The sequence below is a fragment of the Patiria miniata genome, unplaced genomic scaffold (assembly GCF_015706575.1).
Source record: "Patiria miniata isolate m_02_andy unplaced genomic scaffold, ASM1570657v1 HiC_scaffold_1, whole genome shotgun sequence".
NCBI classification, from domain to species: Eukaryota; Metazoa; Echinodermata; class Asteroidea; order Valvatida; family Asterinidae; genus Patiria; species Patiria miniata.
The window spans coordinates 19555024-19567802 of NW_024037047.1; the positions used below are offsets into that span (position 1 = coordinate 19555024).

Sequence of the window (12779 nt, forward strand, 5' to 3'; positions counted from 1 at the left end):
CTATAGTCCATCATTTGCAGCTATCCCAAAAGTAACTGGCGTATTATTGTTGAAAAACATACTTGGTTGAAAGATAGTAAGGGGACTAAACTCCCTGTGAAATTATTCTTTCTGACAAGCTGTCATTTTGAAGTAATCAACGATTGAAGGCCTTTCCAACGGTGCTTCTTAAGATGCACCGTAGGAAATTTAAATTAGTAGTTCGTTTTGTTATTCGGCGCAGCGCGCGCAAGCATTGGCTTCGGATCAGTGCGCGACATCGCGTAGCTGCAATCGACTCAGTGAGAACATGTCCCGTACGCTGAATTCAGGCCAAATTCAAAACATGATTCAGCAACTTTTGATTTGAAAATGAGATCCTAGAATGCTGTTTTTTCCGGAATATACAGCTGAAGCTGAGCTGAAACTTCATCAGGTTAGTTGTTCAGCACCCTTCTTTAGATTTTGAGCACTTTTGTTGCTTCAAACGAACAAAATGCACAAATTACAAATGATGGACTATATCTTTAATCCTTTGATTGAATTTTCAGGCATTCATATGGAAGTCTACTTGGCCATGACAGACCCTCATCAAAGCACAGTGCACAAGGTAAGACACACTCAACCACTTCAACATGATTGGCCAATCCATCCATTATTGATTGATGAATCATTGATCAATTGATTGTTTCATTTATTGATTATTACAAATGATTTATGAAATTAAACTCTTGCATCAATTCATTTTATGTGGAGCGCTGTGGTGCAATGGTTACGGTGTTTGACTCATGTGCCGTGGTACGTGGGTTTGAACCCTGACGGGGACATGGTGCTTGTGTTCTTGGGCAAGACACTTTACTTCAATTGCCTCTCTCCACCTAGGAGTATAAATGGGTACCTGTGAAGGTAGAGACCAGATTGCGCTGATCTCGAGCTGCTGCAAAAACTGGTCTCATGGCCTGATGAACAAGGGTAATAATTGTGAAGCGCTTTGAGACCTTTGGTATAAAGCGTTATATAAGCACCACATTATCATTATTGTGTAAGATGACACTAGACGACAAGTTACAGTTTGTTCAACGTAATTATTTCAAATTTCATTTCATGCAACGGTAGCGGGATCCCACTATAGTTCATTTGTAACCAAGAAAAAACTAAACCATGAAGATGATAAACCAGGTTAGTAGGCTGTTTAACCCCGGTTAATTCTGCACCGATTTGCACAAACCCAGGTTATTGGTTTAAGCACCCATTGTGCACTGGTTACATGGTTAAGGGTATTTTGGTTCTGTTGTGTGTGTCATTTTTGTACAAATTCAAAAATTTCAAAATTTTATTTCTTCTTTTTTTGCAAGGGTTTTAGATTTTTGAAGTGTTGGTGTGAATTGTGAAATGATTTCCATGAAATTTAAGAGCTTCATTAATTGTTGAAGTGTTCTCAAACTTATTTCTTTGATTGGTTGAACATGATGTCGTAAAAGTCAAGGTTTTTGAAGTGTTCATAATGTGGGAAATATTTCACACCCAAAAATTACAGTTGCAAATAAATCATATAGAGAAAAAATTCACTAAATGTGTTAGGGATATGAAACTGACACTTTATTGAAAGGTTTAGGACAAATCTACCCTGTTCAGAAGAAAGATGTGCAGTAATGTGTTTATAAACACTGTTTCCTGCCCTGCAAAGCTTTCCCGCACTAATTCGTACGTAGTCTTGGGCCAACACATCAGTCATCAATAGTGATTTTAGTTATTGTTGTAGAGCGCCCACGCACATCTGTTCTTGACTTTCTCTCGCTAACATCTTGGGAATTTCGCAGGAATGGAGGCGTGGCAGTTTTATGTAAATTGATCGTTGGTGTAAATATTAATATCGTCGAACAAAACGGTGGCTTTCAATTTGATACCAGTTGGCACACGCAGGTATAACTGAGTTACATATCTAATTAGCGATGCTTGATCACCAAACTTCACAGTTGAATTTCTGCACATAGCTCGTATATTTACAGCCATCACGCAGTGCGCGCAGCGGACGACTGACTTTAAAACCATTTCATGATCGTTGATTGGTTCCCTAGGAAAGCCTAGGGAGAAAATAAAAAAAGAGTTAAACTGCTACTACGAAATTCCCAAGACGTTAGTGTGAGCAGGTGCGCTGGTCTAATTATTGTGTCGTTAGAGGGCCCACTATGCACGTTCCGCTGTGTCCATCACTACCGTCTTGGACCAAAGCTAATACTTGCCCAGAGCATGCTTGCTGAAGAAAAATAATAATGCTTCCATTTCTGTCAACTTCATGTTGTCAGAGCAAAGTTCAAAAAGATTGCTTGCAAGGAGTTAGGCAATAGCCATGTAGCATGGCATCGGCAAGTAGTTTATAACTAGCAAAGCTCAGAGAGAAAAGTAACCAATGCCTGAAAGTTTATTCCCTTTATCAGTTAATAGGTTTTTTTGCAGGTATAGGTTGGTGATCTAGTTGGACAATTTATTGTAAAATTTTGTTCAGTAGAAGTTATTGAGAACTTATACAATGAAGGGTTTAAGGAATATAGGATTATTTGCATTTCATGCATTTTTGTTTGTTAAAAGCTAAACTGTTGAAGTTTCAGCTCAGTGGATATTACACTTTTCGAGAAAACCATGCACAACCTTTTGATCACAAAACACAATGTCGTCCATAACACTCTAGTTCCAAAAATCATTGAATTGACTGATCGTTGGAAATCACCTACATTTCTTGATTTCTTCTAAATGACAGCAAGGTAGACAAAATAATTTCATGGTGTGTTTAGTATCAGTATGATCTTTAATCCAAGTAAGCTGTTTAGTAGTGATTTAGTCAGTTACTTTGTGATTAATGCAAATGATCCTATATGCCTTTAAAGCCTGGTTTCCATATCGACGTTAAAAAAATACGCAGACTGTGCAGACAGTATGCAAAACCGTCGAGTTCAACTTTGCCGATCGTCTGCCAGACATCGAGATAGATGTCTGGATTGTCGGTGACATTTACGGATGAAATGTAACTATGATCATGATCGTTTCGGTTTGCGGTAACACCATGTGGTAATAACTACTGCTTAGAAGATATTAGTTCTGAGAAGAACTTGTCCTGCTTATTATCAACTTTGCTAAGTAGTTTTTGTTCTGTTAAGAACAGTCTCCTGACGATGACTAGAGCAGGCTAGTCGAAACATTGAGACCAAAGACAAGTTCGTTTAGAACTTACAGCAGGACTGTTCTTAACAGAACAAAAAACTACTTAGCAAAGTTGATAATAAGCAGGACAAGTTCTTCTCAGAACTAATATTTTCTAAGCAGTAGTTATTACCACATGGTGTTGCCGCAAACCGAAACGATACCGATATCCCACCATGCAAAGCCTCAAATCTTATATAATCATGATGATATGTCTGGTTGCTGTTTGGGTCTTGTTTGCATAGCTCTCTGCGTTTCATGTCGATATGGAAACAAGGCTTGTTATCTTGTTATCTCTAGCTGTCATGTCTTACCATTGCCATTGATCACATAACAGGCTCCTCAGGCAGTGTGATAGACCCAACCCATCCACCTGTAGCTTCATCCAGTGCCTCCAGTCTCCTCTCAGAGACTGCTAGAGGCTCTAGGTAATTCTAGTTGTCACTTTCTGTCTAGCGATTGTCACCGCGTTAATAACGTTGAAATCAGATGACAGTAGAGGGCGCTATGACTCTGGTACAAGTACATGTGATGCAGAACAGCCAATCATCAGAATCTAGTCTGAGTATGAGACGTTCACGTGTGCAGAGCCACATGACGAATGTCTGATATATCCTAGCATGCCAATTGTATGTGACCCCGTGCGCGAGTTGATTTTAGAAACTGTGACGTCATTTCAATCAGAAATGTGGACTAAGCTATTGATTGGTCAATTTGGTTACCATGTTTATAATACAATCGGTTTAAGACCCCATGCAGCAATAGAAGGCGCTGCTGAATGGTCAGAATCTCGCGGTCAAGACGCAGTCTCGTTTTGCATAATTCATTGCCGAATCTGCTCGCATATCGTAGACCCTTGCTGTGTCTCGCAATGTACCAGGGTTATGTGTCCTCCATCATTGTAAAGTAAAGCCAGTTTGCACACGCATCCTGTTTCATTTCAAAATTGTCAATTCTGCAGTCAGAATTTAATCTCATTTTCCTTCTGAGTTCATTTTTTAAAAAGCCACCAAAGCATGCAAGGATGATTAGAAGGAGGCTCAGTTCCTTTAATTTTTTTTTCTCTTTGAAAAATGTTTGAAATGAAGTGTTGTGTGTTATCTTTGAAGAAAGCAGGATTAGTGCAAATTGGCTACTTCAACATAAATTCACATGATTATCTACACTATTTTGTTACCCCACCGTTTCACATGCATGCATCATAACAGAAGGACAACACACTCACTCATTGAAAACTGTGATTGCTCCGCCTACTAATTTGCATAATCCCACCCATTTTCTCCATAAATGGAGTGTAGTATAGCAGTAACAAGATTTTGCTTGTATGCAAGTTGTGTGTGGTAGTGTAAAACATTAGACTTTCCTGTGATGTTTTATAGATAGCACCTTTTTAGCGCTATTTATTTTTTCAAAGGACTCACTGTTTCTTTGTAGACAAATCTCTGTTTGAAAGATTGTTTTATATTCAAGAAATTTGCAGTTTAAATTATCTGTGAATTGATAAGAACAGGTGGAGATTGAAGCAAATTGCTAAGAAGAGCAATCCATACAGACACACAGTAAGCCCCGCCCACTGCACACATAGGAACAACATGTGTGCCTCTCCAATGCCACATTGCATGCGCCATATGCAAGTGCACCCATATCAGACATGTGGACGCGTTGGTCATGGTCATTGGTCAAAACACCATAGGGCAAGGCTAATTGGAATGGTCTATTAGCACAGTAAGCTGGTATCATCACTGTAAAATCCTCTGTAATTCGGGCGATTCACAATGCAGTGCGCCACCAAGAGTTTGCCATAGAGAATCCATTTTTCAAGTTTACGGTCGACAAAACATGGCCCATTTGAATGAGTGTCAGTAGACAACTTGAGCTTATTTGTTATAGACTGGGGCATAGCGTTCTGCCGCCTTACAAAAAACACCATATTGATAAAAAGAAAAGAAAAGGGCAAACATATACTCGAATCATACGCTTACAAAACTACTTACCGGAAAAACGAACAATTTTAAATGTCCCGCGCTGCGAATTTGTCGACCATCTCCAACAATGCACTGGGAAAAATGAACTCTCTGTGGCAAACTCTTGGTGGCGCACTGCATTGTGAATCGCCCGAATTGTCTTTAAATGTGAACTGGTGTATTGTCAATACTGTTATTTGTGGGATGAATAAGATGTATGTGAACCCAGAACCATATGAACATTGTGTACGTGCTTTACCAAGCTGTTGGCTGTTGCAGTTCCTTAGATTTATTTGAAGATTTGAAGATTTCAATTTTTGAATGTTTGAATATTTGAATTGTGCTCTTTATTTTCAGACATGTACATGTATGCACATCTTTCAATATGTCATTAAATGACTAATGTCAACACCTCATCTAGATCATCGTCCCAACTTAAGATGAGACGTTCTCAACTAAGGTGTTCCAACTTGAACACTGGGAACGTACGGTCCCATTTTCAGTTGGGTCCAATATGGTCTAGTTGGGGCGCAACACTCACACAGTATATTTTCTTTTAAATGTCATATTTATATATATGTATTATTTCACAGTTGCACATTGATGTTGGTGTTGTTGCACCTATCATTCGATATTCATTTTAACCCGCCTGCTTGCTGAACAGTCACAGACAGTCAAAAAAATCAATCCTCTTCCCCTGCCATGCCTTTTACACAGGCTAGTCACCAACTGTCAGACCATATTTTAAGCAAGCACTGTGACTAGTCAAATTCAGTTAACAGACAAAAGTAAACAAGTTGTAGGCACAGTTATCAATCACCTACAGTCAAAGCATAGCTGTATCAAGTTGCATAAACAGTCCCAGCCAGTCAATCCTGCTTTCGTGGGCTGGGATCGGAGCTCTTTACTGTTAAACTTGTTGAAGTCACTTGATTGACTTTGACTGAAAGGACAACTTTGCACAGAATGTATTTCTGCATAGGAGGGTTATTTAACGCCATTAAGGAATCTACACTGCATCACAAATTGTTCAGTAAACATGATGAACATCATTTCGGCAGAATCTACACTCTTTCCTTCAACATGTTCAATACAGTCATATTATATCAAAGATTTTATATTTATTCTGCCTCAAATGTGAGTGGTCAATCTGTCATTTTAAATGACATTTTTAAATTGTTGCTCTGTCTTTGTTGTTTGTGTTTTGAAGGAGTTAGTTACCGTCTTTGTGTGTTTACAACCAAATCTTGTTTTTGATCCTATTCATTATTTCCTGAGTTTTGTTGATGTTGATTTCTTGTTTTCTTACATTAACAATTCTGATTCCTGGTAACTAACCGGTCCACTTTCTTTGACGTGCAGTGGAGTGAAAATATTAACAACACTTGATCAATTGAACAATCATTTCAATAAAAGAACAAATAAAACAGATGTTTTTCAGCTGACAAATGAGGATAGAGTTTCCCATGTTTCATGGATCATTTGCAAACTGTGAACAACTGTCTTCCAATTTGATATACATGTAGTGTGCAAACTTCTCCATTTTTTTGTACACTTTAATTTTCACAGCAGGCACTCAATATGTTTCATTAATATTTCTGAAACGCTGAAATGGAAGTTCAGAAAACTCCATTTGTTTATGAGTTCAGTTAAGTTTACTTTGCTAAACCAAATTCATCCAATCTTAACTTTGTTGGTTTTTAATCACACTTATATTTCAACTGATGATGATAAGCTAATATTCAAAACACATTGAATGCTTTTCATTGTGATTTAACCACTTACATTTGGCACTCCAACTCACAAATAATGCTGTATATCTTGATGGTTTCTATCATATCAAACCCCTCCAAATATTAAGAATGTGTAGTTTTCTGGACCAAAGTAAACATTTTGTTGTTTTCCTGTAGTGCCAACTCAGCCCAGGTCAACTCGGAGAGTCACCGCTCCAATCAAGGGACCGCAACTCCCAACGCAATGGAAACCCAAAATCTAACCAGGGGCTCAAAGGTTAGGCAGATTCAATCTCAGATGTTTCTCAAATCCTGACCTTGGCTCTATTGCCAAACTTCATGCCTGAACCCGAGACTGAGAGAAAGCCTGGGTTTGAGAAATGGCCCTCTTTTCTCATAAGTCATGTTTAAAAATAAAGAAATTGACATCTGCACTAGCAAGAAGGAGGTTGTGGGTTCGAACCCTTCCCAAGCAAACGTGTGTCTTATAAAATTGTGAGGATTTTCAGTAGCACATGCGTTAGGGCCCATCTCCATTCATATCCGACACATAAACAAGTTCCAGACAAGTTGTGGGTAGAATCATTCACTTCGTTCTTAAGAAGCTCTGCATTTGTCCCTGACATGTTCCCAGGAAATGCTCATTTGCAACTGATTGATTCACCAATACTGATAACTTCATTGCGAGAAGATTATACAGGGAAGTTGTTCAGAATCCTGCAACTTACACTGCAACGTAACTCATCCTGCAACGTAACTCATCCTGCAACGTAACTCATCCTGCAACGTAACTCATCCTGCAACGTAACTCATCCTGCAACGTAACTCATCCTGCAACGTAACTCATCCTGCAACGTAACTCATCCTGCAACGTAACTCATCCTGCAACGTAACTCATCCTGCAACGTAACACATCCTGGATATGAAATGAGATGGGCCCTTACATTCTAGCTGTTTTTATTAACAAATGCATTTGCCAATTCTGTTTTGTAGGGAGCAGTCTTATGTACAGTGTGATTTTTCTTTGACTTTTTTTTATAACGAATGCTGAGTATTGAAACTTGCTAATGTCAAGGTTCTTTTCATTTTTTTTTTTGAAATATGACAGGGTGAGAGTGAGGTCCGTCGTTATCGTGTCCCAACCCCTGTATCATCCTCTAAATCCCCACACACTGTATCCAAGATCCATCGTTGCTCAACGGAAGCCACTCCAATCACGGACACCTCGGCTTTCACACTTCAACAACGAAACACCAAGAGCTCGCATCACTTCCAAAAGGCTCAGAATTTCTACTCCGGATCCGTGGTCACTGCCAAGTCAGATCAGGGGAAGAGAAATGGTACCTCACCCTCTAGGAATGATAAGAAGGGGCCAGAAGGTGGAAACGGTGGCAGCAGTGGGATCAGATCAAAGCAGACAGGATCTCCAGCAGAGAATCTTACAGGGTATCGTATGAGTGTTGCCAGCTTGAAGAAAGCTGGTCTGGTTGGTCAGAATTATGCCAACACAAACAACAATGGTGAGCAAACTTCAGCAGATGGAAACGATAATGCTGAGGATAAATCTGGGAGAAAGGTTGAAGGGATGGAAGAGGTTAACGACGTAGCTCAGCAACGACAGGTTTTGGTTTCGCCGGTTGGAGCAGAGAACGGAGACACTATATCGCTACATTACAAGAATGAGATTGGTGGTAAGAGTAGTGACACAGAAACAGATTCAGAAGCCTGGAAGGAGATTCGCAAACCCAAGACATTCCGTGATAATCTCAATGGTTCAAATGCAACCGAAAATGAAGCGCATCACAGAACAAGACACCAGTCTCACGAACAGCAGCATAGACAACGATTTGAAAACAGGGTCAAATCAGCCGGTCAACGTAGCGTCATGTCTAGTAGATCAGAACCAAGTAACCCTGATGGTAGATTGTTAGAATCCAATCTGAGGAACTCAGTTCAGACTAGCGGTATTGTTGGGCGACCGGTAGCCGGACGGCCGGTAACCCGCCCATTATCATGCAGTAGTAGTGTCCGCTATACGCCTACATCATCTGTGAAGAATGTTAACGGCGCTCGACCTGTCGTGGATGGTATGCAGAAATACAAGCCTGTGACGGGTACCGAGGAAGCGATATACGCTACAATGTCTGTTAAGCCGTTTCCTAACAGACCGCAAACCCCTGTTGGCAGGTCTGTTGTTACAGGGAACCAGGCAATGAAGGGACAGCAGCCAATACGCAGGAATAATTTGAAGCAGGGGAGATCACGGAGCCCAAGGAGCCAGTCTAGGGATCGCTATGACGACGACCTCTACGCTGACCGGGTCATCTCACCACAAAGCACCAGCAAGTTCGTCCACGTGCAGCAATTGGCTTTGCAGATGCGTGGATTCGGTATAGCGCCCTCCAGTGACCAGGGTGGGCCATGTGATGGGGGAAGTAGTTATCATATTGTGATGGAGGGGGCGGAGTCTGCTGGGCCGAGAGATGAGAAAAGTGGGCGTAGAACCAGTGAGGTGAGATCTATGTGTACAAGTGTCAACAGTGTACTTTATTAACAGCGTGTAGAGTTTTGTGCAGACGTACATGTGTAACTTATAAAAGCTTCAGAAACAAATAATCTTTATTTGGTGAAAGAAATAATGTTGTTTAAAGGCATACATGTACATTGTAGGGTCATTTGCTTTTTTTGCATATTTCCCATTTCCAACAACTCAAAATGTTAAAAACCTAACCTGTTGAAGTTTCAGTTCATTGGATGTTACACTTTCCGAGAAAACTATGAAAAAACCATGCACCTTCATTTACAATGTAATCATAAAACACAATTTCATCATAAAACTCAATATTCCAAAAAATTAGTCAATTGACTGATTGTTAGAAATCACTTACATTTCTGCTTTGTAAATGACATCAAGCTAGACGGAATAATTTCACAGGTTTTTTAGTAGCAGTACTTTTTGATAATAATTCGGTCGGTTACTTTTGGGATAAATGCAACTGACCCTAATATTAATGCCTTTAATACCAATTCTTATTACAAATTTCATATTGTTTGGATAAGATAAATTGATCTATTTTAAGAATTTCCCCTCAAAGATTTTGTTCATTAATTTCAATAATCTGTCCATTTTATTTTCCCAGCCTCCTCGTAGTGGTCGTCGTTCAGCAAAAGGTGTCCGTTCTCCCATGATGCACGAGTCCAAGTTCTCACCTGAGGATGCCACCGCTGAGCCTAGCGTCGTCGTGGAGTTCCAAGGTGGTTTCCAAGGCAATCAGAAGTCAGCTGCCATGATGAGATATGCAAGGAAGAAATGATTGGACGATATTGGGATCCTGAATGGACTGATCAACTAGCCCCACCTCATGATCCTTTTATCAATCGCAGCCTTCATTAATGTCCAACATGCTTGCACAAAAGTCGGACATGCCTGCATGCGCGTATGATGTGCGCGGCTGGAACGTGCACTGTGGCATTGGAGAAGGCACGTTGTTTCCCATGCGTGTAGTGGGCAGGGCTTATGTTGTTTCCCATGTGTGTAGTGGGCTGGGCTTATTGTCACCTTGCTATGGAATCGGTCTCATTTACCTCATGGTATCAAGTTACTCCAAAGTGCCCTCTATTAACCAACAGGAAATGGAGTCTTAGTCAACTGAGAAGGGGTTGGGGAGAGGGGGGATGTAAGATCTCTTAACAATGTATGTGCCAAATTGTATAGTACCGGTAGTTTGATTAGAGTGACAGGATTTGACATTAGCATGAAGGTTTCCTCGCTCTATCTACAGTCAAATCTCAGAAACCAGCATGTGTGATCAATCTGAGAAGGGGTTCTCATTGATCTCGGAAGAGAGATGTTTTATTCTCTCTTTTCTTCAGTCTTGTCTTTCAGTGTTTGCGTAAAAACCATAGCTCTATATTAAATTACCAGAGCGCTAACTCCTCATTCCCTGCGGAGATACATGTACTTTGAAGCCATCCTGTGCACAGGCATTTTGAATTCGTGTGCGTGTTTGTAGTATTTAATTAAATCAAATAGAACGAATTTCAAATAATGTACTCTTAATGTTGATGCGCAAGTATAACGCTTGCGTTTGCGTTGTTTGCGCAGAGCAAATGAAACGCTCATTAACTGATTGTGTGTTTCGGTTTTGTGCGTATCGGCTTCGATAACGCACCTGTATAGAAAACACACGCAGATACAATGTATGCAAAAAGCCGTACTAAAGCCTTAATAAATTTTGTGTTTTCCATAGTTGTGCACAAACATGGATGCGCCCAGCAGGCATCACTTTGTACACGAGTCAGCGCTCTAGTAATTTAATATAGCTCTATGGTAAAAACAAACTTGATCAAGATTTTTAGCAGAAAATACTGTTTGGAAAAACATTTTACCAACACGTACCAGTAAGCAACAGAGCCCACTTAGGTAAATCGTTTTTGAGTGGAAAACAAATTTAAAATTCCAGCAGTATTCTTTCTCATGTTTCAAAGAATCAAACTGCTACTGGTTCCTGTCCTACATGTAAGGCCAAAAAAAAAAAAAGTTCTGCTTCCAATTACATGGCTTTTGAAAATAGGGTAGGTAGGTAGGGAATTTTTTTTTTTTGCCAAATTTTTTTGGTGTACGATCATATGGAGGTGTCTGCGTGAAGTCAAGGGTAAAAGGTAGAAATTGATGGTTTTGGGTGTTTTTTCTCATTTTTCCCAAAAACAATTAGGGAAGGGGTTGTCAGAATAGGGTAGGTAGGGAAACCGGAAGCAGAACTATTTTTTTTTTGGCCTAAGCAGTATATTTTGCTGAGAAATCTTGAAACGGGTTTTGTCATTTCAGAGTCTGGTTTTACACAAATGTTTATGTTATTTGGTTGTGTCAAGGTACTGTATAAATATTGTTTGACTTGCTGTGAATGAAATATTATGTTAAACTTTAAATAAAATGTGTTTGTATATAATGAAGAGAATTATAAATTTGTATATTTGAGCTTATAGATCATTTTATATTGAAACTTTCACAGTTTTTTTCCATTAGCCGATAAACATGATAAATTTGGGCAAATTTATTAAAGACGACTTTACCTCTGTGTCGCCAATTTAAAAGTACTTCAACTTAAGATCTGGGATCCGATTTGTCTTTCCAACTTGGAAAAAAAGAGTCGTAGCTTTCAAAACAATCACTGCAGGTCTGTTTGATATTAAGGGTCTAGAATGTGTGTGTTTTACATGTACATGTAAGTCATGTACAGGTTGATGAATAAAAACCAAGTTCAGCGCTTTCCTTCAATTTTGCTGGTTCTCGTCAGACGTTTTTTTAAGGATTAGTGTTTTAGTAATTGTTCGAGCCTGGATGCTTTATTTCTTAGCTGGTTCATTCTGTACATTTAGGGTCCAAAATGTGACGTCGTTCCTGTCCCTGTTACCTTTATACTTTGTAATTAGCCAATTCAAGTATCACCAAGAATGACTTCAAACAATTTTATATTTAATCATTGCTTCCCCGCCTTGTTAATTGCTGGTTGTTCAAGTGATCCCTTCCATTTTGGCTTACTGTTTGTTCTTCCCATTTAATTTGCATTTGCTGCTGTGTGTGACATACTTCGTTTTTAGTTTGGTGTGTCCACACGTAACAGTAGTTTGCTATTTATAATCACTCTTGGAGGATGACTGCATTAAAGCCCGAGTCCATCATTTGCAGCTATCCCAAAAGTAATTATTGGTGTAATTATTGTTGAAAAACATACTTGGTAGAAAGATAGTAAGGGGACTTAACTCCCTGTGAAATTATTCTTTCTGGTTAGCTGTCATTTTGAAGTAATCAACGAAAGAAGGCCTTTCCAACGGTGCGTCTTAAGAAGCACCGTAGGAAATTAAAACTAGTAGTTCATTTTGTTATTCGGCGAAGCGCGCGCAA

The 12779-nt window shown here is 39.5% G+C and overlaps 1 protein-coding gene across 2 annotated transcripts in view; it reads left to right on the forward strand.

The window, feature by feature from the left end:
• The window catches only part of LOC119724900, a 55108-nt gene extending 43651 nt beyond the window's left edge, over positions 1-11457 (forward strand). The window contains exons 27-32 of one of the 2 annotated variants that reach the window (XM_038196204.1): positions 531-589; positions 1096-1158; positions 3515-3605; positions 7052-7151; positions 7983-9386; positions 10015-11457. In XM_038196204.1, the coding sequence (XP_038052132.1) occupies positions 531-589; positions 1096-1158; positions 3515-3605; positions 7052-7151; positions 7983-9386; positions 10015-10188 (1891 nt within the window). In that variant the 3' untranslated portion in view covers positions 10189-11457. The remainder of the gene's footprint in view (positions 1-530; positions 590-1095; positions 1159-3514; positions 3606-7051; positions 7152-7982; positions 9387-10014) is intronic. The other variant, XM_038196213.1, reaches the window with a different exon arrangement.
• Positions 11458-12779: the final 1322 nt, after the last annotated feature.